Genomic DNA, 27,206 nt, shown 5'->3' with positions numbered 1-27,206 from the left:
TTTGCTAGTTTTGGCTGCCCTGATAGTTGCAATGTTGCCTGGTCCACATGTCCACATGTCATTATGAGCCAAGGTGGCGCAGTGTTCTGCCCCAGCTCCGGATTTCCGAGGTCCTTATCAAATTTATTAAGTAGCAAGAATAAACAAGACCGGCAAAGGTTGGCAACCAGCCCAGAAAGCAAGATATGATAAACCAAAATACTCTGATTATAAATATGAATTGTTTTCAGCAAAAAAGCACTAGCTGCGTGTGATTTAAATAGGTTAAGGGAGTGGCCAATTATCCTCAAGCCCTACTCTCGAGTAGACCTCCTTCTCCTGAGTAGCCACTCCTGCCTTTTGGCAGCCCTGCATGCTCGAGCATTGAGGAGAGGCTCCTCCACTTCGCTTTCTCCACTTGAAGGAGCCTCTGGAGGTTCTGAAGGCCCTGGCTGAGTCTCTGCCTCTGGCACCACACCCTCTTCAGCCTCCTCACTGTCTGACGCGAGCGCTGGCTGTGCAGACTGCTGGCATGACATCACACCAGCCTCCTCTTCATTGGGATCATCCACGATGCGTGCAGGCTGCTGGCGGGCCACAACACGCAATGGTTAGAGTGCAGTACTGCAGCTACTTCAGCTGACTGCTAGTTCAGCAGATCAGCAGATCAAATCTCACCGGCTCAAGCTTGACTCAGCCTTCCATCCTTCTGAGGTGGGTAAAATGAGGACCCAGATTGTTGGGGGCAATATGCTACTGCTACTGCTAATGCAATATGCTAATATGCAATGTTCTATATGCTAACTTTGTAAACCGCTTAGAGTCGGCTGTAAAGCACTATGAAGCGGTATAGAAGTCTAAATAAAAAAAAATTATCAAGATTCACTCATGTACTTGTCACCTTATGACTACACTATTCTATCTGACTCTAATGAGGGTGTTCTTAAAATATTTGGAAGTTGCAAACCGAAGTGGCCCATCTGATAATGAGAGCCATTAACATCATATAACACTTCTACTGTAAGAGTTGCATAGGTGGCCTCTGAGTGAAACATGAAGTTCTGATTGTTACCTATAAAGACCTTTATGGCTTGGAACATGAATATATTTGAGGCTGTCTACTCCAGGTAGAAACTGCTCACCTAATATAATCTAGTAAACAGAACATGCTGTGATCTCTGCCAACTGGGCTTTTGGAAACAAGTATTCTCTATTATGGCTCCTCTTCTTTGGAACAGCTCGTCTCCTGGGGTGAGAATGGTATTCAAGAAAATTGTGTTGGTTATTACCATTTAAGTAGTGGGTGTATTTTGCAGGGATATTGCTTCCGGTAATTAGAGGAGGAGGATGTTGCTATGAATGGTATACCATTAGGCATTTCTTTTCATTTCATCTAGAGGGCATCTGTAATTTTCTTATGTTACTTACTCTATGTTATTGCAATTTGTAAGTTCAATTGCTGAGTTGCAATATTAGACAGCATCATTCTATCAAACACTTTTCCACATCTATGCGAAGCAAGAATGTGTTTTCCACAAAAAAAATGAATGCAAATATTTTCAAGGAAACTGTATTCTATTTAAATTAAGAATATAGTAGTATTGTTAGTAAAAAAAAAGACCTATGTTTATAAAAATCAGGAGATTCCCACATAGGAGAAAATTATCTAATAGATAATTAAATATCTTTTGTGATAGAATAAGCTAGATAGGATATTAAGTTATTGAATGTAGATAACACAGAGAAAATTATTTATTTTAGTCTTATGAATCTTATAGCTACTTAAAATACTTTAAAATATATGATTTGCTACCAAGTACATGTTTTACATCATGTCATGAATAAGTGTGAAAGAACATTGACTATCATTTCAGGATTTTTAAATAATTATTTAAATAATAATTCAGGATATTTAAAACAATATTTTTAAATAATTGTCGATGAAGGCAACAATCTTTTAAAGTGAACTCTATTCACTTAAGCAGAATTTCCCACAGGTATTATTTTGTTATGTTTTATTATTAGGAATCTACACTTGTTCTGTTTTATTAGGAATCTTTCCCTAAGCCTATTCTTTTATTGAAAAAGAGCTAGTTGGTGTAATAGTTAAAAGCACCAAATTAGAAATTAGAAGACTCTGAGTTCAAGTCCTACCTTGAAGTGTGCTGTATGATTTTCGGCCACTCACTCTCTCCCAGCTCTAGGAAGAAGCAGTGAAAAGCCAAAATGTTGCAAGAAAACTGAATAGATTTGTCAAGTCAGTTGTCAGGAACCAAGACGGCCTTGAATATTCACATATACACATATGTAACATAATCATACATTTTAAAAGTCAAGCTGGCAACCTTGAAAAGATGTTCCAGTTTTAGATGCAGCCCTGATACCCATGTAGAGTTTACTTTCTCACTTTTAGATATAAGAGCTTGAAAAGTTGCACAGAAAACTAAGTCAAGTATTTAACTTGAAGCCTTTATTTAATAAACATAGCAGTTTTGTAAACAGCTTTCAAGTACTCCAGCCAGTCCTGTAATTCTTCAACATGAAGAATTTCTAAATATCCTTGTCTCTTTTATTGCCATTTGGCCAAAATAAACAGGAAACCCAGCTGATCACACAGCAGAAAAAAAGGAAACTTCCTAAGAACACACAAAAATAAGGAATATCATGTCTTTGACCTTTCAACTATATACTTTATTGTTCCACCTAAAAAAGCCAAAAGAATATTGGTGACAGTGAGTGAATGACAGGCCATTGAATGTCTTTCTTGTCTTGACTTGGAAGTGGGTGCCGCCTTCTTGGTTTTCCAAGTTTTCACAATTGGTCTGCTAGGGTGTCTCTTAGGATTTGGCAATATAACTTTGAGTTTAGAATTATTTTTTATTATTATTTTTATCAGGATTTTTCAACAGTATTCTGCCTTGAGCAGGGGTTTGGATTAGAAGATCTCCAAGGTCTCTTCCAGCCCTATGATTCTATCTTCTGTATTTTAATACAAGAAACTCTGAACCCTGAAATAAGCGCTTGGCCTTATTTTCAGAGAGGCCTTATTATTTTGGGGCGCATGGAGCAAGACGGGGCTCCTCTTGCCTTCTTACCCGATTTCCAGCTCTGTCTCCCTAACCCTAAGCAGAGGAAATGGTGGGGACTGGCTGTGCATGCAAATATTTTGGGGGAGAGCTTATTTTCGAGGAGGGGCTTAATTTAACTCATGCGCTCAAACGCCGATTGGGCTTATCAGGGGATGTCTTATTTTAGGGGAAACAGGGTACCTGTATATAATACACTAGCATTCCAACTCCCTATTTAATTTCTTATCTCAGAGTGGGATTAATGAATGCTGCACTGCCAAATTTTACTATTAAACTGAGATGCCTAATGTTTTATAAAATATGGATTTAAAAGATCTCTAAAGAATAGTGCACTCAACTTACATTCATATTACATAATTGCCAATGCAGAGCTATATCACATCAACTAAGGAACATGATATATTATATTTTTCCCCTTAACAACTATTTCTGTGTCTTTTTTTTTCCTGTCTGAAGACAAGGCTTTTTAAAATGCTAACCATAAGAACAATGTGCTTCCATTTTTCCATCTAAGAAAGAAAACAGAACTATATTTTCCACTTTCTACAAATCACCTTTCCTAACAGGGATTAGGCTGAACTCTTCTGGTCCAATAATCTTTGTACTACAAGAGTTAGTCGGATATTTTCCAAAACTTCACCAAAAATTGATGAAAAAATGATAGCCCCCATTTTTTTACCACTTTCTTGGCAGGTAGCATTTAACTCATGCTCCACTGATTTCAGAAGTAGAGAAAAGTATCAGAACTAGTAGCCACTGATAGCCTAATTCTTCATGAATTTTTCCATGTTCTTTTAAACCTATTTAATACTCGATGACAATGAATTCCACAAAATAGGACTAGAACTAATATATCACTTTTTAAGTGATATGTTTTCAACTGTGATATTAATAAATACAGACCTCTTTGCATTGTGCTAACATGCTGAGTAAATGAATCAGGAAGTCCCTAAACCTTGCTTCCCCACAGGTCTCCATAGTAGGGGAAAAGTTGAGAAGGTGACAGAATAGGTTAAGATGTTGCAATGCATACTCCATCACTTCTGCACTTGCAAGCGATGCTGCAATTCAAGTACAAATGGGGTAGCTTACAACACTTGTTTTATCATATTGGCATCATCCTGGTTAGGAACAGATGCTTATGTAGCCTGTATCATAAGCTCACTAGATAGCTTTAGGCAAATTATTTCTAAATATGCCCACATGTCAAGCTAATGCAATGTGGTTTATAAAACAATATAGAGGATAATCTGTATATAAACCAAATCACCATGGTTTCCTCAGCAAGATTGTTAAAATCATCCATGCTTGACATGATAGGATAAACCAGGTGATCTCGATTTCAAATTCCATTCATATACAATACATCGTAATGGAGAATACAAATCTGACTTAGCAGATAGGCTGTTTTAAGGATTACAGCTAAAAATGAAAATTAATATTCTTAGAAATTACCAGAAAATTCTATAAATCTATAACAGGGCCTACTCAATGCTGTTTTTTTCCTAAATGTACAATGGTTCAAGTAGAACAACCATGAATTAACGGACAAGATTCATTAAATGTGCATTTAAACAAATCATCAAAGAGAACATTAGGGTAAGTGGAATATGATAATTTTGTGCAGATACACAAAATTAAAATATAAAGTCTTTATCCTAGCTTCCCAAATAAAATATCTATACAGTCTTGAATTTAGGTGTGAATATAAGTCTCTACAATTCAGTTTTTAAATACCATTAATTAATATTATTCAGTTTTTAAATGAAGATTAGATGTACCGTCATCCACTAAACCAGAGGTCTTCAAACTTGGCAGCTTTAAGACTTGTGGACTTTAACTCCCAGAATTCTCCAGCCAGCTATGCTATGAAGCTCCAGGTATGTTGGCTGAAGAATTCTGGGAGTTGAAATCCACAAGTCTTAAAGCTGCCAAGTTTGAAGACCTCTGCACTAAATTGTCAATTTAAAGACTCCTCATTAGCACTTTAAACCAAATTAACTATTTCTAAATCAGGCGTGTCCAACCCACAACCCACAAGCCACATGTGGACCCAGACAGTAATGCAGCCCCACAAGATCATAATTTTTTGACATTTTCAACGTACAGTTTAACTTCTGAAGAACAATTAAATACTGTAAAGTTCCAATCAAATATATATGTAAATTGGGTCTTATTTAGTACAAAGTTCTACCATCATTTTAAAAATGTATCACTTTTCAAGAAAAATCATTTTTAAAGAAAAATCATCATCATCATAAAGTTGTAAAACTTTCAATAACAGGGTCTGATAGCATATGGGGTTTTTCAAGTACAGCGGAGAATCAAGACAAATGTATTTCCTTTAAATCAAGAATATTAATTAACAGTATTTACCTGATTAAAGGTTTTGAATACGAATTCTCTGAATATAGCATCTCTTTCAGTGAGCTCAGACCAGCCAGCAGCTTTAAGATCATATAAAGCTTGGTTCCTTTCTTCGGTGCTCAACCAGCTAGATTGTGAAGACTATGATGGCAAAGAAAGAGGAAAAAGGCACCATAAATCTACGCTAAACATACAGATGCTTATTAGATTAAAAAGACCACATTGCATTAATTATTTGCAAACATACTGGTTGTGTCTTCACAAATAGAATTGTATAGGTTGATTCTGCTCCTTCCCTTTAAAAAATCATATCTGGATTAATTATATTTAGAATATGAAGTTAAGTAGCATCTAAATTAAAAGATCTTAGGCAGCATCTTAGGTAGAAAACAAACAACATTGATACTTGCATCTGAGTAAACATGGTACATGATAACTTTGCACTGTCCTAGGGTAGAGGAGATGGGAGCAGATGCTGCTCTTTAAAATTAGCAAACATAATCCACTACAATTGAAAATACTTTTATATTATGTCCAACAGAAGAGAAGCATACTCTTAAGAATCTCCCAATAACAAATAAAAATATCTTCAGTTTTACTACCAATAAGTGACTTTTAATCACTCGAATATAGTTTTATTTTTATATATGCCTAACACTGGAAATTAACTTCATGATCTTTTAATCCATTTAGTGGATCAACATAGAATTTTTGGACATATTAAGGATATAAAAATATTGTTACCTACATTTTCATCGACAAAAGCTATTTCATCTCAGTCCAATGCTAAACATACTATTCTTTTATAAGATTTAATCTCTCGGATCTTTTAACCATGGGCTCCTTCTCCTAATTTATTTACTAAATTTATATGCCGCCCATCTTACTATGCAAAGCAACTCTGGGAAAGATAATATTAAACACTGTTGAATTTAGAGCAATACTAATCTAACTACATTTAATCATTTTAATTTGAAAGTCTTATTTTTCAAAAGTACATTTTCTGGACCAGCAAGGAAAAACAAAGAGGAACTAAAGCATTACTTTTGCAGAGGCCCTAAATACTACTTAGACTATGTTTGTTAATCTTTTTGCCTTAATTAAGTATGAGTTTTAAAAGAAAACCTCAATTGACAGAATTCTCAGCTATTCAGGATGCTCAATGAACATCTGAGAAGCAAAATTATTATGTACCATTACTTGGCAAAATATGTTGAAACATTGATTTAATTGAGAAATGCTGGATGAAATTTAGTGGTAGCTAGGCTGTTTTATGTCCCTTTATTCTCATATCTCTGTAATACCGAAATATAAGCAATTACCAATATAAAGTCAAATGCAGGGGAAATGCCTGCCCTTACATAAACCATCAGCAGTATCAATGGGAAACTGAAAGGCATATTGAGACAGACCTCTGAAATTTGCAAAACTAATTTTTTTAGAGAAAAAAAATCCCCTAAGGAAGGAGATCTCCCAAAGTCCCTTAAGGACTCTGTATTACAAAAGTTTGAAACTCTGAGAGAGAGAATTCTGGAAAAAGAACAAAGAGATTAACTAACTAGAAAGGAAGAATAGGTTGGTAAAAAGTTAAAAAGAGAATGTTGTCTGGAGAGGTGATTACTTGGTTCAGGTTATTTTGCTATGGTTCCAGTGGGACAAAAGTAAAAGATATTTTTGGAATGAGAAAACCACTTTACACATAATGCAGCATACTCTGCTCTGATAAACACATACCTTTGTATTATATTTTAGGTAAGCAAAACCTTTTAAAATCTGGCTGACTGTTTCATCTATATTATATGGATGGTTTTTACATCATCTGCATGATAGAAGCAGATTTACAAATATTTCTCTCTTGGCAGTTTACCATATTCTGGAATATCCAATCTCTGCAGCTTGACACCACCTGCTGACTGTAACTCTCCAATTGTAAAGCATAGTAATACAGCATAAAATCTAAAGTACTATGTTTCTTTGGCATGTTTTTAAAATCAAGTTTTCTCTATCCCTTCTCTAGCTATTGTAGGCGAATCCACATAGGCATCTGGTTTCCGATTGGACAGACTGCCCATCATCCTGCTTTATTTCTCATTTTTCCCCTAATCCAGTATGGAGATATCAATAAATTTAACCAGATGCAATGAACAATGCATTTACAATATAAACTGCCAAAGTTTTGTTCAACAGTACTAAGAATTCCACAAAACTGGTCCAAGCACTCTCTTTACACTCCCTTCACATCTTTTAATAAGTAATCTTTTACTGTATCAATGCAGAGGGTGAAACAAACAACATGTTAAAAAGGTATGATATTTATGTCGTTACTTACCAAGCACATCTAAATTATATTAAAGTAACCAAAATATCTTTACAATCCCCAAAGAATGTCACAACTTTTGAGCAGACCTAATTTTCGAAATTGAAAGTTGGAAAATTTGACACACCCTAGTTATATTCTTCATTAACAAGAACAACGATGATCACAATCCCATACACTTATCCAAATCCTTACATCTGGATGAGCCACAAGACATATTTATTGAAGTTAGAATGATGAACAAAGTTTGTGCTTTTTAGGTGGCATTCCAATATAATGCCCCTGCATATTTCTATATAATCGTAGATTTTCTGTTTTCCAGAAACTAAAACAGCAGATGTTGTGGTCTAAGTGTGAAAACTATGAATGTTGCCAACACATAAAATTTGAAAGAAAATATAGGCAGGTTGAACTGCCATTTTTTTCTCAGCTACTAGATAGCGGGAACGGAGTGATGCCTGAAAGCATTCTTGGTACGTCCTTGGCAAAAAAAAATGGCAGTTATTTGCAAAGAACAATTTATTGGCAAAAAGAATATTAAGTATCCTTGCCAGTCATGCAGAATAAAAACAATGATTATGAAGACATGCATATCTTGAGAGATGCTTTGCACATGGGGTGGAATTATGGAGTAGCAGAATTCACAGTCTGCAACTCAACAGAGAGGGCCTGCTGGAGTTTACTTCTGAGCGGAAGGAAATAAAACTGTAATGTTAGAAACCAATAGAAACCAAGAAAAAACAAATCTAAGTTCCTAAATTACAGAAGAAAATTTTATTCTGAACTGGCTTTTGAAGTCAAACTAAACATTTGGGGGGGGGAGGGAAGGATTAGGTTGTTTAATGTAGTTAAAAATAAAATAATAAAACAAACTAGAATTCATATTCAGATGAATTTAAAAATGATTTAAGAAAAATGCCTGGAGTACTTTGATTTAATATGTATTCTTATTTGTTTTTAACATTTCATTTTACATAATTCACTACCTTCTATTTCTACAGTTTATAAAAACACTAAACTTCCCATCAGTCAATTTCCTCAAAGGAAAAAACTAACAGCACTACTTCAGGACAATCTGGCATTCAAACAAATTAAACATTTCAAATAAATCAATTAAACATCACAAATCTCTGAAATTCAATTGAAACTTCAGATATACATGTAAAGTGGACAATTTTTGAAACTCCAGACCTATGAATTTGAATAATTACATTTGTTATACACAAAGAGCATTTTGTCCACTAGGTGACACTATATTTCAAATTTACTACTTATTCAAGGTGAGGTACAATTTAAACTTTCTAAACAAGAAATAATAGAGATGTTAAATTATATAGGCAAAAATTAGGAATAATCATGTGGTAAACAGTATAACAAAAAAGAAAGCAGCAGTTAACATAATTATATATCAAGTAAATTCTTTATTTATCTTTACTGAAAAGACATTTATATAATTAATAATATTTTACTGATTATGTAATGTCAATATCCCACATTCATATTTGCAATTATTATTTACTGATCAATAGAAAGCTTCATATTATGTTTGAAAAATTAAAATATTCAATTGTTTTTACATGAGTAAAATATTATAGGTGCCTGAGAGGCAGCCTGGGAAGCCTAGCCCAGGCCCCAGGCCTCCCAAAGCCTCCCTACCTTGATGCACCTCATGCTCCATTTCCTGCCTCTCTGAGACCCTGCAGGCCTTGCGCCTGCTTCCCATCCCACAGAGTCCCATATCCATCTTCTCTCTTTTCAAAAGCTCTGGAGCTCAGATCAGAGAAAGTGGACAGGGTACTCCTTGCTGAACTGGGTGGCACAATCCGGAAGCAGCCACACTGAATTGTGGCCACTAGGAAAATGGCATCAGATTCCCAAATGCTTCCCTAACATGAACTACTTTCCTCCAGAAATTGTGAATGCTCCAGCACTGGGAGTTTTTAAGAAGAGATTATACAACCATTTGTCTGAAATGGTATAGGGTTTCTTGCCTAAGCAGGGGGTTGGACTAGAAGACCTCCAAGGTACCTTCCAACTCTTGTTATTCTCTTCTATGAGCATTCTGCAGCACTGTGGAATGCTGTGAAGCTTCATTAGCATTCATCAGAACAAACAAGTTGTTCTGCAGCTTGTCCCTTTTCCTTAACTCCAACTCTTAGAAAAGTGAGAAGGAGGAAGTGGAGCCCAGTGAGGGGAGGTAAGCGGTCGGTCATAAGGGGACTCCGCAGCAGCCATAACTTCAGGATCAGATTCTAAGCAACTTTTGAGGGAGGGAGGGAGTCTGCCATAACTCCAAATGTTCACTAAGCAACCAATAAGTAGAGAACTATCTGTGGTCCATGTTTTTCCTGCATATAAATAATATCACACATTATCACTTTCAATAAAGGGTTTTATAATAAAGACAAAATAATGATAATAAATTGTTAAGAATGTAGAGATAATTCGGAAAGGAAGATATGGCCATTATCTCTTTTTAATTTTTTCAGACATATTGTCTGCATGCCATTTAATATTAACTACTAATTCTACATGAGTAACCGATAATGGAGATAGAATCGATTGGCCCATGGAGCTGTTTTATTTTTCTTGGATGACTTCAAATGTCTACTTTTATTTACTTACCATCTTTAACCAGTTATGTGGTAGGATGCAATCACAGATCATGGGTCATATATGGCTTTTTGTTAATGGTTGACATTTCAATGTCCACTCACCATTCCTTTTTTATGTTGTACAATTCCCATTTCCTCTTTAGCAGTTCTTTCCTGGAAAACCATGTCAAACTGTTTTGGGTCTATGGTTATTCGAAATTTTTCTCCTATATATATTTTTAGAAGTCATTAATAAAATATATTTTGCAAAATGTGAATTAAGAAAGCAGTATTTCCTTTTCAAGAATAATCTGGTATATGATATAGAGCAAATTCAGGTTTTTGACAGTTTGAAATATGTAACTCAGATTAACAGATCAAATAACCCATGAGTCTTATTAGAGTTCAGAACCACCAATTGCAAGCCTTAGATTCACATTCTGAGAATATATCTAAGAACATGTATTAGAGATTCTTGGTTTTGTATGTTAGCTATTATGTACTATTATTAATAGCTTCCTACATTGTCATTACTTCGATGTCTGCTGTTCAATGCATGCCTGAACTTCATTCTTAAATTTCAACACTAATGCTCTGCTTGTTTGCCAGCTGAGTACACATAGGCTTGCAATCTGTTCCTGAATTCAAGGTTACTTAAAGTAACTATTGGGCCATTAATACACAAAGTGTCATATCGCAACCACCATTTCTATTCAGCTGTTTGGAAAACGAGCTGTGAGCATTCCAGTTAAAGTTCATCACATTACTTGATGCACATTCCTCTCAGGATGTCTGATGAGACAATTACCTAAGGTGTGGGTGTCTAAAATAGACAAGGAACAATATACTGAAAGAACAAAAAAAATCACCTTGATTACATTAACCATATAATAATTTAGATGAATAAGCAAATTATATGGCCACATGTGAGAAGGCTGCATCCATCTAACACAGAGACCCCCAACCTTTTGGGCACCAGGGACCAGTTTCGTGGAGACAGATTTTTCCACAGACCAGAGGGGCATGGTTCGTGTGCTGCCTGCATCCCACAAATGGGGCTCTGCTTGTTTGTGCAGTCCGGTTTCTGGCCTGGTGCCGAGCCACAGACCAGGGGTTGGGAACCCCAATCTAACAGACAGACTCTTAAAGATGTGATTCATAAGAATGTAGACATATAAAGGTTACTTTTAAATAATTTTATTTGGAAATATATTCCATTTTTTTAGCACATACTAGATTGCAAATTGTGTGCATTGCCAGAGATGCTTACTTGAGAATTAGCTGAGTAGGATTTCATTTTGTATAAACAAGCACTAGATCACTATGTAAAAAAATTCTCATTAGTTTCCCAAAGTAGAACAAATTTACACTTGCCTAATCTGTTACTATGCATAACTTGCCATAATAAGCAAAGCAATTGGTAGTCACTTGATTGTAGGAAAACTGACCCATCATAGATGAGAAGCCACAGATACAGGTAATAGTATCTGTAGCACTAGTCCACTGTTTAGTACAAGCCTTTATTAACCAATGTACAAAATCCATAAGGAAAAAAGAATCAATGTGTCATTTAAAAGAGTTTTTTTTTTAATCATAATTTTCTCTGGATTATTTTCCACAAAAACATTCTTAATAAAGGTGTTCATTTAAGATGCTCCAATATATTTTGCTGCAACAAACAATGATTATCCCTATGAAAGCTGTTGCAAGATCAAAGAACTATTGTCCAGGCAGAGAAATATTGGGAGCCATGCAACAGCACAAAGACTTTGTGAAGATAGTATTTTTGCCCTGCCTTTTTTTATAGGTAACTGGTGAACATACCTAAATTATTAATATTATGTATTAAATTTGTACACTGCTGGCTCCCCGACGACTCTGCATCGTTTCACCCGGAGGCCCAGGAGCAGAACCTGAAAGCCGATCTAAGAATTAAGCTGGTAGGATAATTCTTAAGGGCAACTGAGCTACCTACTTCCTGTATTTAGATGTAGGATCCTCCTGCCCCGAATCTGAAGCAGCCCCAGCCAGATCCAGGTTTAATGCAAAAGGACTTCCCCAAGGGAAAAAGCCCCAATTGCAAAGCCCCAATTGCAAACTTGATCTTCGAATTACACGTGCGAGGAACATTTAACTTTCCCTTTGAACCTCTCTCCCTTGCAAAAAAAAAAAGCCCAGAGGTCCAAATATGGATTTCCAGGTCAGCCTTCCCTAAACCATCCTTGTAAAAGCTTAAAACCGCAATTAAGAGCTTCAAAAAAAAAAAAAAAAACCCCAAACCAATATGAGTAAAGATTACCGGGCCACATTTTTTACGCGGACGATCCCGATTCCCCACCCTCCCGCCGCCCGCCCCCATCTGTCAAATCGTTCGGAGGGCGATTTTTCTCCTTTGCTGCTCAGCCGCTCACCATAGCTGAGAAGTTGCTCCAGCCGCCACCGCAGCCCCGGCCTCCCACAGCCACTAGGCCCCCTCGCAGCAGCTGCAGCAGCCGCCCCAACCCTGTCCCGCGGGGTATCAGCATGGTTCAGGCGGGCATCTCCGCCCCCTCCATCCAGCGCCTGCGCCGCGGCCGCCCCAAAGTGTTTGGCGGCCGCCAGGGGGAGCCTCTCGTCGCGATTCCGCGCCAGTGCTCCCTGACCTGCGCAGCCTTTTTTGCTGGGAGGCGCAAGTTGATTCTCCCAGGCTGGGGTCCGAAAGTGTAGCTTGGGTTCATCAGATCAAGGGCTCCGGCCTTTGGGTATTCTCAGTTGGTAGAGGTTGAAAAGCGCCTGCATCTCTTTGGGTCTTTACACTAATTCGGGTGAGGGATCAGAGTTGGCACCTTCCCCAGCCATTTGTCACTCCAGGCGGCAGCAGCTACAGGTGGCGCTTTTACTGAACTTGCAAGGAAAGTTCATAGAAAAGGATGGGAAGTTGTATTGTCTGAGGCAAGGAAAATATAATTTATCTAGTACTCTACTGTTTGTACTAAATGCTGCTGAGTTAAGAAACACAGTATTCTCCAGGAGAGCAAGGAGACAGTAACCACTTTTACAAGCTACATTCTGTCAGCTCATGATCATGAGTAAACAGCAGTTCAGTTGTTAAATGTAAGAGGACAATAAAATATGCCTATCATCTCTTCCAGATCTTGATTCACTTTTGATTCTGTTTTCTATGTCTTGTGTGCATTTGTGGTATTTTATATTGGTCTCTTATGCTGGCTTTCCAATGAAGCTTTTAAAAGTTGAAATATTCTACCATGAATGGATTTATTATGATATAACAGCTCTAAAGATCCAGCTGTATTTAATATAGCCACAATGCCATATCACAATGCCATATCACAACCCATGTGATAGGTTATTCTTTTAATTTCTGTTGACTCAAATTCTTACAAACACCAAAACAAAAAAAAATACCATTAAAAAGGCAGCATCCATGAAATTATACATACATTTACACCCATACTTAAGTATCACAGTATTGTGCATGAAATTATATTTCTTCTTTCCAACCTACTGCGACATTGTTTTATGTCCTTTTAAAATACTAAACTATGTCTGTTTCCAGTATAAATGACATGAAGATTAGGATTCATTAAGATTAAATGTTTTCTTAATTCTAACCACTTTCATCAAATACTGTGATCAAAGCACAAATGTGAAGGTGTCCGTAACTTATACATTTATCAAATTTCATTCAATTTTCAAAAAGTGTACCTCATTAAAGCTAAGGAGAAATTGTTTCTAAACCCAATTAACGCTTAAATCTATTATTTTCATTCTACAATCTTACACGCCTGCGATTATTTTCAAGGTTTGTAAGAATTTATACAATAGGAAGCAGAGATGTTCACTCTATCAAAATTATCAGCACACACACACACACACATATATATAATTTTTCCATTAAAAATGAATTCTGCAGAGTATAGATTCTATAGGGTAAAGCTGTCCCATCACCATTTAATTATCCAACTACAGTGTTCATTGTTGTACGTTCAGAAATTTCTTCTGAATGATAATGTACCATTTTAAATATGCAATAAACATAACAGGCCTCGAGTTTACAAGACATTGAGGGATTCACAAGTTTATCAACTTATTCTGAAAGCAGACAGTACTCAAATCACATATCACTCCTGATGCTCCTGATCGTGTCCAGGTATTAACCAACGGATGCTCTCTGTCCGAATAGTAGCATACATGATGAAACTGATAAGAAACAATAAAGAAAACAAAAGGAGCCAATCTATTCCTTTACTCTGTGTGCTAGGCAGGGGACCAACGTGATCTTCCATGCTCACCATCACATCAGATTTAGGTTGTATACCTGAAATGAAATATCAAATTATTACTTTGATGCAAGATGAAACATCGTAAATCATACTTAGCTATTTGCATGTATAAACTTCAATTTTCTAGTTTGAAAATAGCATACTGGTTATCATCCGCTAAGACTTTTACTATACTTTTAAATTTATTCACTGAAGTAAAAATATATTTCCAGTAAACTATTAATGTTGCGTATTTGATTCTTTGTGGGCTGCTCTATCTGCATTTCATTTGTTAAGAACTCTTGCAGCCTGTTTTATCTCTTCATATTACCAGGGGAAGGTGACAGAAAATAAACAGGAAAACATTATAGTCTAAAAACGTATCACTTAAGGGAATAGTGCCGTGATTTTGTCTCTCGTTCAAGAGGCAGTGAAAAAAAATATTTTGTTTATTTAAAACATTCATACAGCTGCCCATCTTTCAACCAACTCCTGATCAAAAATACTGCTTCTTTTGGTAAGTTTATTTCTACCTTACCTTTCCCAATTATTTGCTACAGCATGTAGAGATAGAACTTGATTTACTTTCTATTGTGGATAAAGGAAAGCTGAGAAAACCTGGTTTCTTTTCTTGTTAACATGAAGAGAAATATTTACAGCAAAAAAATACCTTTCTTACATTCACTCTCAGTTCTCAAATATGAAAACCCAAAATAATGCAAAGAATAATAAACAATAACTCCTGCTGTCACAGAGGAACTGGAATATATGTACATAACCAATATTAACATTGACTTTGATGCCAAGGTATGATTATATTATCCATAGAAGGCTACTGAGAAGCAAATGACAGGTTGTCAAGATCCTCAGCAGAACCAAAATCACCAGAAGTAGAATATTATTTATCTAACTAGGACTGCACCCTTATTTTGTATTCATCCAAAATCTTAGGTTTTGATCAACCATAAAACTGCTTCCCAGTACCTTCCTAACTGGAGACAAAACAATAATGTTCCTGGAAATAATAAGTATTTACTAGAGTTAGACAGGGCTATATCAGGCTATGAATTCTCCCAATTCATACTTCATCTTACCGGTCTGATTAAAAATAAATGCTTTCAGTGTTTCCAGAGTTCTATCTGTATGGTTAAATCTTGCCATTGGTTTAGCACCTTGAAAAAGGAGGATGTTAGGAACAGCCACAGTTCCAAACCGAGTTGATAAACTGCAAAGAATAAAGTAGAAGAATCAATTTTGCTAAACAAATTTCTCATTTAAATTTATAAAAACTAGCTCTCTGTTATACTAGAATCACCATGTAAAACAAAAACAAAAAAATTGAAAGTCCTGGAATAGGGAGCATGGATGGTCAGAAAGCATTTTCTGCCCTTATGTGTCATTATTACTTTATTACATTACCTAATTATTATTGTAAACTAACGTTTCAAATGTATAAATTAAATTTAACAATTATCATTCAGAAAAGAATAAAATTTACCTGCTATGTTGGGAGGCATCCAAGGCCAAAAAATGTAGTGTTGGGAACACTCGTGGCAGACAATTAAAATGAGGAGCCAAATTGGCAGAAAAACGACACCAAGGGGTATAAAATAAGACTAAGGTGCAGTCACTGCCATTTGGATTTAAAAATTCCATTAAATCCTAAAATAGAGAATAAAAGATTAATTTTAAAAAGCAAGTGCTACTCAGAAAAGCAATGAAGTACCTCTACATCACGGGTGTCAAACCTGATCGCGTCATGGGCCGGATTGTGATGTATGTGACATTTTTGCCTTTGCGGAGCCAGGGTGGGTGTAGCCTACACGTGACATATCTGGCCCGTGGGCCACCAGTCTGACAGGCCTGCTCTACATGAAAGTTCTAACTAGCCGTTCTATTATAAAACATGTTTCAAACTTAAACAATAACCATAGTATGAATTATGATTACATGCCATTAAGTCATTGTCAACTTTTAGTGACCACATAGATTTTGAGAGCTTTAATTTCCTAATTTCAAAAGTAAATATGCATACTGGCCAGTTAGTTTATTAAATATTTTAAATATCAGTTATTAAATAGTTTCCTGCAAAAACAAAGACACAATCAACCCCATAAAATCCTGTGATAGTTTGATTTTGACAATAGCTTTCAAGAGTAAACACATATCAGGAAATCTACATTCCTTAAATCCAAATAATGGAATGTAAGTGTGATGTATCAAATTAAACACTATCGAAATCCAGTAATGTCACACTGAAGGCAACAAAATGCCTTTGGAATAGCAATCAATGTGCAGAACTACATTGCTTCCAATATTGCAGATAACATTCACTTGTTTTGATACCTCGATTAAGCATTCTATGAAATAAATACTATCCTACATAGACATTTTTCTTCGTAACAATTTTAGGAACAATGCATTCCTAGAAGATTAAAGTTGGCATCAGTTGAAATACCAGTCTTCAGATTTGATAGCAAAAAGTTCATAAAAAAACAAAATAGAATCCATCGTCTTTATTTTCAGAATCAAGGTTTCTCAACCTTGGCCACTTTAAGATGTGTGGACTTCACCTCTAGAATTCCCCAGCCAGGAATGGGGAATTCTGGATGTTGAAGTCCACACATCTTAAACGTGCCAAGGTTAAGGAACATAGCTATAGTCCTATCTAAGCCCTACTTTAGCTGCACCTAAGCAAGACCAATGTTGTCAGCCCAAATTGCCAATTTTTAGCTTAAGGAGAAATACATCAGAATACTTATCACTTACTTGGGAAATATTCAAAATCTGTAATGTGAAATTTGTAATTCCTGTAACGTTTCTTTCTTCACAGTTCACTTTTGGGGTTTTCATACCATCTGTGTTATTTGAGTCCTCTGCTGATGAAGGATGCACTGCTTCCAGCACTACTGCTGGATGTACTATTGGCTCTTGTGCATGAGACACTTCCTGAGCTACAGATGCCATGTTCTTCGTACGGCATTCACCATCTGCTGATGCATCGCAAGTACCAGTGTCTGCTTCAGAGAGATGTGTCTCCTTTGTGTCACTTGGAATAACCGACAATACAACATGATGGTCCGCAAGAAGGCTACCACTCATCATAGCATCAGCCATTTCTGCAGTCCTATACTGTACCGATTCTCTGTGTCCATCGCTGCTTGAATGGGCAGAAGTGCTTTCTGGATTTACTGGTAGGGAAGTTTCACTTAGCTCTTCTGATAGCAGGTCAGAAGTTTCATCTGTTTCTGCTGCAAAATACACATACATACAGGTGTGAAATACACATCATTTACAATTTCCTGCAGCATAAACACACATTCTTAAGCAGCAGAACCACACATCCTTAATTTGCTCTACGTGAGAATCCAGCCATAACTATAATTAACTTACTAATCCTTAATGGTTAAAGCTTTCCATTTTGTGCCCATCTCTGCTAAATGCATGATTCAACAGCATTTAAAGAGAGCAAGAGGAGTCTGATTAGACACTTTCACCTTGCCTTTACTCTCTTTAACATCAGATATGAAAACAGCCTTTATTTCAGGAGAGAGAACAACAATGCAACCTGAAAAACCACTGAAACGCAGAGTGAGGGGAAATACATTTTTGCTATCTGGTTCACCCCACCCGCCTCCTACTTCGGAGAGACGCAGAGGAAGGGGCTCCTTTGCCTCTTTCCCCACCCACGGGGGGAAAAAAAAACCCCCAGGAAAGCCACGACACGCGTTCAACCAAACAGGCCGTCGGGACGACAAGGTACGTCTAAAAGGCAGCTCTTCCTCCAGGCTATTCGCTCCTTCCCCCCCCACCACTCAGTATTGCCATGGCAACTGAACCCTCCTCACCTGCCGCAAGGGAGGCGAGTAGCCAGACCACCCCGAGGTGCCGCCCCCACCCGCGCGAGGCCAAGAGCATCCTCCTCGCAAGGGAGGGGGGCCGGCCGCTCTCCCCCCCGCCAAGAAAAACAAACACCGGTAAAGCACCCGGCAAAAGGAACCTAGCCACTAAACGAGAGCTTCCGGTTACACTTCCGCTTCCGGTTTTGCGCCGCCAACGAAAGCCTGCGTGAAAGCTCTTCTTTTGTCCGCAACCCGGATACGGTAGCCGCGGAGGAAGCAAAGGTGGAATTCTGTGCCGTTGTCTCCGCGATGTTTTGGGAGCTCGTGCGCTTCCCCTCCCCGAAGGAATTTTAATAAAAATTAGCATCCACTTATTTTCCTCGTGAAAAACACTTCTTTTCCCAATTAATCTTATAATTGCTATGGCTCTATATTATAAACCCTGCAGTCAGTGAATCTAGTTCCTTATTTTCATTCTGCGGGATGTGGGGACAGAAATGTGATCTAAGGGCCCGCCTTGTAGCTACTCATGTTGATCTTTGCCCTTCCATCTTTCAATCAATCAATCAATCGGAATAGAGCTGGGAGGGACCTTGGAGGTCTTCTAATCCACCCCTCTGCTCAAGCAGGAGACCCTATACAATTTGAGACAAGTGGCTGTCCAGTCTCTTCTTAAAAAACTTTTATCAAAAGGATATTGTAATACTGAAGAGCGCTAGGGTTAGATCACACAATATTTTTTCTTAGGAATATAAAAATCAACATAGATAGATATCAAAGTTGACCAGTTGTTGGCTTGTTTGTTTAAATCCCACTTGTCCCAAGCAAAAATTAACAAAAACACAACTTTCTTTCACTTACCGGTGATTCAGTTTCAAATCAATTTCAAACCTCTTATTGTCAGGATACAACATATGTACAATGAGATTGGCTGAGCCTCCCTTTGTGCAACCCCACCAACCCAATACAACTCACAGTGAAAGTTTCTTGCCGTTCATAAAGAGAACTCTTTTTAGAGATAACTTTCAAGAATGGTAAAGAAGTCCAGCTGTGATCACATTATATAAGTCTGGCGGTGGTTGCTACAGGTTGCCACACATTCATTCATTCATTCATTTATTTATTTATTTACATACACATACCATCAACTCTCCAAATGAATAAAAATTTTAAAATGGGCCTGCCCCTGAGATGCACCCGGAGACTCCAGCTGATCCAGAATGCAGCTGCACGGGTTGTTATGGGAGGCCCTTGTTACTCCCATATAACATCCCTCCTGCGTGAGCTGCACTGGTTACCAGTGGTTCTCCGGGTCCGCTTCAAGGTGCTAGTCCTCATCTATAAGGCCCTTCATGACTTAGGTCCAGGATATTTGCATGACCTTCTCCTGCCTGCCTCTCACCGTCCTGTTCGCTCACATAGAGCCGCTCTCCTCAGGGTTCCGACGGCGAGCCAATGTCACCTTGCTATGCCCAGGGGTAGGGCGTTCTCTGTAGGTGCTCCCACCCTCTGGAATGAATTATCTACTGAGCTCCGGACGACTCCTGATCTCCGCTCCTTCCGTCGGGACTTGAAGACTTGGCTTTTCAAACAAATAGGCTGAGACTGATTCCGGGCTTTATTATTTACTACTAATTAATTATTTGGATTAAATTATGATTTTATTGTACTTGTTTCTTAACTTGTGTTTGCCGCCCTGAGTCCTTCGGGAGAATGGCGGCATATAAATACATGTAATAAATAAATAAATTAAATAATGAGCATAAAACTTTGAATATTTTCAAAAATTAATCCCACATCACTCTGCAACCCTATAAACTGCAGATGGCGTCACTGCTCAGTTAGTACGTCATAGAATAATTTGCTCATACACCAAAGTTGTTGTTTTACCCAAAAAAAGAAAGAAAGAAAAGAAAATGCATTTGGAAATAGTATCTTATACTGAGTTTGTAGAAATAGTAGTTCTCAACATATAAATCATTCAGCAACAGTTCAAAGTTATAATAGCACTGAAATAAGTGACTTACAATCGATGCTTGTACTTAAGATTGTCACAGCAGCCCTACAGTCACATGTTCAAAATTCGGGTTCTTGGCAACCAGCCTGTATTTATAATGGTTGCAGTTTCCCATGGTCAGGCAAACACCATTTGCGACCTTCCCACTGGGTTTCTGACAAACAAATTAATGGGGCAAGCCAGATTCACTCAATAACTGCATGATTCAGTTAACAAAGTGATTTCTCAACAACCATAGCAAAATAGGTCATAAAATCAGCTATGACTCAGCTGCCATGCTCAGCAATGGAAATTCTGTTTCATTTGTGATCGCAAGTCGAAGACTACCTGTAACTATGTACTTACTTTGTGTTTGACAACCTTCACTTATTTAAAACCCACTACCACCTTTATACAGTTTGAGTGCTTAGTAAATTGATGTGGTGATCAGTATTTGCTATATTATCATAATACGAAAAAAAAATGTAAAATTGGATTTCATTGATTGAAACAAAATCGTTCAGGGCGGAAACTTCAGTATGTGCCATAAAAGAAAAAAAAAGGAAAATAATTGGTAATATTCATGTGCAACCTATTTTTTAAAGCATTTTTTTCTATAAGCCATGCTTCCACAATGTGATAATACAAGTCTCAAATTATCAAGAGGGACACTTGAGGACTGCTTCATTAGTCTGAGGGCTGCAACACTTATCATACAACGATAGAAAATTTTGAAATGAATAAAAACTGAAGAAATGAAAATGAAATAAAAAGTATAACAAAATCATATTAAGAAATATCTTTAAAAATATTAAATAGAGTTTTTAATTGAGCACTTTGACTATTTCTCTGACAGCATTTTTCATTAACTGAAACATTTAAATTTGGTTTTATATCTAGATACAAAATTGTCAGCTAGGTAGTCCAGACCAGGAATCAACTCCACAGGAACGCTAATACTATTTTTACTGGGAATGGCTATTATAACAGAATCCAAATATTGCTAGGATTCTTGTGGAAGCAATAAGTAACTTGGAGAATCTTTTTTTAGTAACTTGTAAACACTTCCATTTCCTTTTGCTTCAAAATGATGTCACACTGAAATTCCATTAACTTCATCTATACTTCCTTTGCAACACTGCCAATATCCACAGCAAATGGTGATGCTACTAATTTAAATTACAAAGGCTAAACTTCAATAACAAAGCACATTCTAGTTTAATGTGCATAAGACCTTGAGTGTATGTCCATGCAGTAATTCCATGGAATGCAGCACTACTAAATAAGCATCCTATGGTTAATTCCTTGGAAGTAAATCAGGGGTGAAATGCTACCGGTTCGCTCCAGTTCGGGCAAACCGGTAGTGATAAAAACTATCAGTTCAGGCGAACTAGTAGTAAAAAAATGCTTTTAAAAAGTTTTTTTTAAAGTTGGCCATGCCCACCCAGTCACATGACTCACCACCACCGAGCCATGCCCACCAAGCCACGCCCACAGAACCTGTAGCAACAAATTTTACATTTCACCACTGAAGTAAATGTAATTGAGCATAATAGGGGCTCCATCTTGTGTAGACATTCATAGTATATCAGAGTTTATGGTATGACATTTCCTAATTCTATTCCCCTATCAAAAGTAAACTAATGCTCCATTTCCTTTTAAACAACTTTCCTCAATTGGTTGTCTTTCATCTATATTGACTGCCGCTCTGAGAATTCTGATCATGTTGGTTCACTTCTGGAAATTAAAGTCCAAGGCAACTAGAGAGCACCAATAAGAAGGCTACTACTAAGGAAGTATGGCTATTAATCTACTCCATTTTTGTTGCATTGGGCTACAACTCATGTGTTCCTCACCCGTTGCAGAGTATAAAACTGACCCAAATTTAGGATGGAATCTAAATTCCTTTCTGCTTGCAAAATAAATAAGTAAGTCAGTTTTTTCTCTTGCACTAAATGCCTTTCCACACTCTTTGGGTACTGTACACTTCAACTGATCTGCAGAAACTACCCCAGAAAGCTCCTCCTCCAAAATGCACTTTAAAGAGTCTATTTTGGCAAGAACTGTATTATGCGGTTTTCCCAAGTGCTTGGCTCAGATTGCTAACAAGTTGGGGAAAACAATCTGCTTCCTAATAAGTCCAGGATTAGAGTTCCCAGGAAGCAATGGGATCATCTGGCTAAAGGGTGTTCCCTACTTTGCAAGTCACAGCAACAAAGATGACCATTTTCAAACAAGAAAAAGTGATAGGTGTCTTTTTACATTTATATTATAGACTTTCCAATAAATAGCGTTTTCACATAGCTACAAATGCTATCATAACCTCTACTCAGTGCATTTGTGTTTCTAGAAAGGTATATCCATTAAATATATTCAGTTTTGAACATTGTATTACTTGTCAGCTGACCTCAGCATCACCACCTCCGCTTGCTATCAGCAGTCAGCTCATGGGGATCTGGGTTGGTTGGTGCAGTAGTAAATGTGTCCTTAAGAGAGGGCATAATATATAAGCATAATATGTAATAACCTCTTCCTTGAAAGTGGCAGTAATGTGCCATTATTTGATCCAGTTGCCCTGGACAATTATTGACATGTGTCCAGTGGTTCTTTCTGTAAAGGAATTGAATGGACTAGAATTAAAATGGCCTGGGAGGAAATGAAAGTTACCTGTATGTTTTAGTACAGTGTCAGGCCGATGTTCAGCAGAGAAACAGCATTGACTGCACCTATAGGAAAAGTACAACCTTCCTGGTCTTGCTTAATATTTCAGTGGCTTTCAGTGCCATTGGTCATGATATTCTTTCAAGTCTTCTCAAAATTCTAAAATCAGGGAACACTCTATTATACTAGTTGTCTTTTCTGAAGAAAGGGTTCCAATCATGGGGTGAGATTCAAGTCTTGGAGAATGGTGAAACCACTGGATGAGATCAGATATTGGCATAACGAGGTTTCACCTGTGTGCTAATGTTAATTAACATGCCCATTTGGTGATATCCAGTTGTATATCTTAACTTCTAAGTTCATGATGCTGTCCAAGAGATTGTTCACTCTCCTCAGTAGTTAGTTTGGAATTTGGGGTTCTCCTTGGATTTATAGCTCCAGCTTGGGGAGCAGGTGGCACCTATGGCCAAAACATCTTGTATACCAATCACAAACTTTCCTGCAATGATAAATATTACTCACTGCAACTTGGGCCTTAATCACATCTTTATTGCACTACATTTGGCTGCTCTTGAAGAACATTCAGAAACTACAGTTGGTCCAGAATGCAACAGCTCAGGTAGTGATGTGCGCAACCTAAGGGATTCACATAACAGATCTGTTCATATGTGTTGCTGGTTGGCTTCTGTAAGTCCATGGTTCAGCTGCTGAGCAGTGGAGTGGATCAGTGGTGGGTTCCAACCGGTTTTACCACCGGTTCACTTTGTGCATGCACTTTGCACGTGATTGGCGTGCATGTGCACGCTTTGCTTGCACGCATGCCAAACTTGCATTTTGCGCAAGCACATTGCATTGCAGAGCAACTGAGGCATGGCAATCCGCTCTTCCGTGCCTTTCAGCTGGGCTAAAAATGAAGGAATAAAGGTAGGTATAGCGCAGGGGTGGGCGGGAGGGCCCAGCTGACGGTCAGAACAAACCGGTTCACTCTCACATCAACATTTCCACTACCAGCTCTCCTGAACCAGTAGCAACACACCACTGGAGTGGATGTATGGGGTTAGGTATCATCAATATGCCAATGATACCAGTTGTATATCTCAATCCCTAGCCAATTAACTGATGCTGTCAAACTAATAAGACTAAGTATCTGTGCGTTCATGACATGAGCTGTCTGTTTCCAGGGATTTTCCAATTTTAGTTCTGGATGGATATCAGTACTGCTATTATGTTAATGCTCTATAAACCATCCAGAACCACTTGGTGAGCGTAGGTACAGCATTAGAATTTGAATGAATAAATGACTGAACAAACAAACATTAGGCAAACATAAAGCTAAAAGTAATACTTGACTCATTAAATAAGCAACTATTGCTACTAATAAAGCACCCAAGTAATTACCTACCAAAGCCTCCCAGGCCTCCCAACCAGCTCTTTGGTCAACAGAATAATGGTTGTCATGAACAGTATAAAAATGCGTGGCAGATCTAGGGTTTGTCCCATAAATAAGTTATATAGTAGTTCTTCATTGAGCAGAAGTCCCTGTCTAGAAACCAAAGGAACATATTGCCATTCATTCAGAATGTGGCCAAGAGGTTTTCACCACCAGCTGAACAGTCTGCTATGGTGTTTCCAGTGGACAACTCTTCCTTTGTATATACCAGAGCTAAGCTTGCAGTGTTTCTTTCAAAGGCAGTGTCTCAACATATGCAAAGAAAAATATATTTTAGTTAACCCTGTTGGGCATTACCTATTTTGGATTAGGTATTTCTGTTATGGGTTGGGAAAGGATCATAACCCTTATACCGAGTTGTGACAGCATAAATATTTGTGCATACTGAGAACAAAATTGTTTATTGATTTAGTGTTATTTTGGTATCGGCTTTAGAGTTTAAATTTTCCAATCATTTCTGTATAGATATTGAAATAATACAACATTTGTAAGTAGCATTGCTTCAGTAAAAATATTTAAAATCTACCTAAAAGTATTATTTCTTCAGGGTTGTCAAAAGCATCTATCTCAGGATTCTTACCCTCCACAAACATACACTCCTGCTAATATAACAGTATGCTGTAAATCTTAGTATTTGAGCCTGTACGTTTATTGCTGACTTAACTTGGAAATTGGGATTGAGTCATTTGAAATTTCTATATTATTCCTATCTATAAACATTTTAGGGGACGCGGTAGCTCAGTGACTAAGATGCTGAGCTTATCGGTCAGAAAGGTCAGCAGTTCAGCGGTTCAAATCCCTAGTGCCGCATAACGGAGTGAGCTCCCATTACTTGCCCCAGCTTCTGCCAACCTAGCAGTTCAAAAGCATGTAAAAATGCAAGTAGAAAAATAGGAGCCACCTTGGTGGGAAGGTAACAGCGTTCCGTGAGCCTTCGGCATTTAGTCATCCCAGCCACATGACCACGGAATTGTCATCAGACAGCGCTGGTTCTTCGGTTTAGAAACAGAGATGAACACCGCCCTCTAGAGTTGGGAACGACTAGCACGTATGTGCGAGGGGAACCTTTACCTTTACTATAAACATTTTAGTGAAGGGTTATGCCAGAAGTCTCTACACCAGGGGTCCCCAAAACCCAAGTCTGTGGACTGGCACCAGGCTGCGGCATACCAAAAACCGGGCCGTGCAAACAAGTAAAGTCCCATCTGCGTGTTGCAGGTAGCATACAAAACCACACCTCCTCCGGTCTGTGGAAAAACCACTCTCTACAGAATCAGTCCCTGGTGCCCAAAAGGTTGGGGGCTGCTGCTCTACACCAATCGTAAAAAAGTGGGAAGGAAAGAGGAAAGAAAATGTGTAACCTTAAGATTAAGGAAAGCATGGCTACTGCAACTTGGTCTGCAAATTGTTCATTATACAAGGTTGCTGGCGGGGAGGGGGGGGCGGAAAGGTCCCAATTGCAAGTTAAAATAAAAGTTCAAAAGCTGCTTAGCATGGAAGAGAAATACAATATTTTGAACATTTGAAACTATTTTTTTAGTGGGGAGGGAATTAAGTGTCTATAGAGATTCTCAATCATGCAGGTCATGGTTGTCCCAAAGCTACTTTTTTCAAGAGGCAACTTGAAAGTCCAGTTGCCTCTTGGGGAAAAAAAAGCACCTTTGGGAGGGGATTAAGTGAAATTCTGTACAAGAGCACCTTGTATGCAGCAGTAGCCCCGATAGAATGCCAAATTTTGTGGATCTTGATTAGCCTCTTAAATGATAAGAGTGGCAAATAGGTATCAGTTTACAGGGATTGCTTATTTTGACCCCCTGCAAATGTCCCTTGGGCAAACAAACATTATGAGCTATATTCAACTGATGAGACACCTCAATTATTCCATTAAATGACGCACATAGTACTTTATGAGACAGAGTATCAATAAAGAAGATATTCTCTTATAAGAAAAGCTTGAAATTTTATTTTCTGAATTCCAATTTTCAGGTCTAGTCAACCTTAAGTATACAAATGCATGCAACTTAATACATGTCTGCACTATTTCTCTGCTCTAGTAGAAGAAAGAGCTTACACATACCGATTACCAAATGGTTTCTGAATCCAATTCAAAACATAATTAAACAGGTAATCAAAATCAAAAAATCTTATAAGGGTTTTTTTCTTAGGATTGTGTAACAAATCAAACAATAGTGTATCTATTTTAGGGCACTTACTGAGCAGTTATCCGGAATTTTGGGTAGTAGGGTTATCCAGTCTTAAATGAAACTGCCAGGGATAAAACCCAGGATGTTCTCCATGCAAATAATGTATTCGAGCAAACTAAGCCAGGGATGGGATTCAACCAGTTCGTACCGATTCGGGCAAAGTGGTAATTGTGACCTGTGGCCCCGGCACTATGCCATCCTATTTACCCGCATTTTTTAAGCAGCATGCATGGAGGCAAGCAAAGCGCATGCGCGGAAGGTGCGCAGGCTCATATTTTCAGTGCTGGGGCGAACCGGTTGTTAAATTATGTGAAGCCCACCTCTGAACTAGGCCTCTTTTCTTCAAAGGATGTAATGCGTCTCTAAAAGTTACAGGGCCCATCTACTGCTATAAGACATAAAGACACAAAAAATTAAATTAAAAATTATCCATCTTATTCTAATG

General features: G+C 37.8%; 2 protein-coding genes across 3 annotated transcripts in view; both read right to left on the bottom strand.

Annotated features, from left to right (window-relative positions):
* PCBD2 (pterin-4 alpha-carbinolamine dehydratase 2) overlaps positions 1 to 12,930 on the bottom strand; it is a 35,847-nt gene extending 22,917 nt beyond the window's left edge. Inside the window, exons 1-2 of the mRNA XM_034403789.2 lie at positions 12,758 to 12,930; positions 5,445 to 5,576 (exon numbers count right to left, since the gene is read on the bottom strand). Coding sequence (XP_034259680.1) covers positions 5,445 to 5,576; positions 12,758 to 12,871 — 246 coding nt within the window. The 5' untranslated portion in view covers positions 12,872 to 12,930. The remainder of the gene's footprint in view (positions 1 to 5,444; positions 5,577 to 12,757) is intronic.
* Positions 12,931 to 13,685: 755 nt separating this feature from the next.
* On the bottom strand, positions 13,686 to 18,652 carry TXNDC15 (thioredoxin domain containing 15). Of its 2 annotated transcripts, none has more exons than XM_034403780.3 (5): positions 18,457 to 18,652; positions 17,378 to 17,859; positions 16,107 to 16,270; positions 15,703 to 15,833; positions 13,686 to 14,664 (listed from the first exon to the last, which is right to left on the bottom strand). In XM_034403780.3, exons 1-5 carry the CDS (start codon positions 18,524 to 18,526, stop codon positions 14,468 to 14,470), a joined length of 1,044 nt encoding a protein of 347 aa, XP_034259671.2. In that variant the 5' UTR covers positions 18,527 to 18,652; the 3' UTR covers positions 13,686 to 14,467. The 2 variants fall into 2 exon arrangements, with proteins under 2 accessions (XP_034259671.2, XP_087743577.1); XM_087887451.1 differs by lacking the exon at positions 18,457 to 18,652 and adding an exon at positions 18,250 to 18,423.
* Between the last annotated feature and the right edge of the window lie 8,554 nt (positions 18,653 to 27,206).

The sequence above is a fragment of the Pantherophis guttatus genome, chromosome 2 (genome assembly GCF_059756535.1).
Source record: "Pantherophis guttatus breed Tessera chromosome 2, ASM5975653v1, whole genome shotgun sequence".
Lineage (NCBI taxonomy): Eukaryota > Metazoa > Chordata > Lepidosauria > Squamata > Colubridae > Pantherophis > Pantherophis guttatus.
The sequence above is the reverse complement of the archived record's forward strand: the minus strand, read 5'-3'. Positions and strand labels throughout refer to the sequence as shown.

Bases quoted from the DNA above. Each gene is read 5' to 3' on its own strand.
- TXNDC15 (XM_034403780.3), bottom strand. From the start codon at position 18,526: ATGCTCTTGGCCTCGCGCGGGTGGGGGCGGCACCTCGGGGTGGTCTGG. The intron at 17,860-18,456 runs GTGAGGAGGGTT...TGTATTTTGCAG, and splicing joins ACTCGCCTCCCTTGCGGCAG to CAGAAACAGATGAAACTTCT. The intron at 16,271-17,377 runs GTAAGTGATAAG...TCTCTATTTTAG, and splicing joins AGATTTTGAATATTTCCCAA to GATTTAATGGAATTTTTAAA.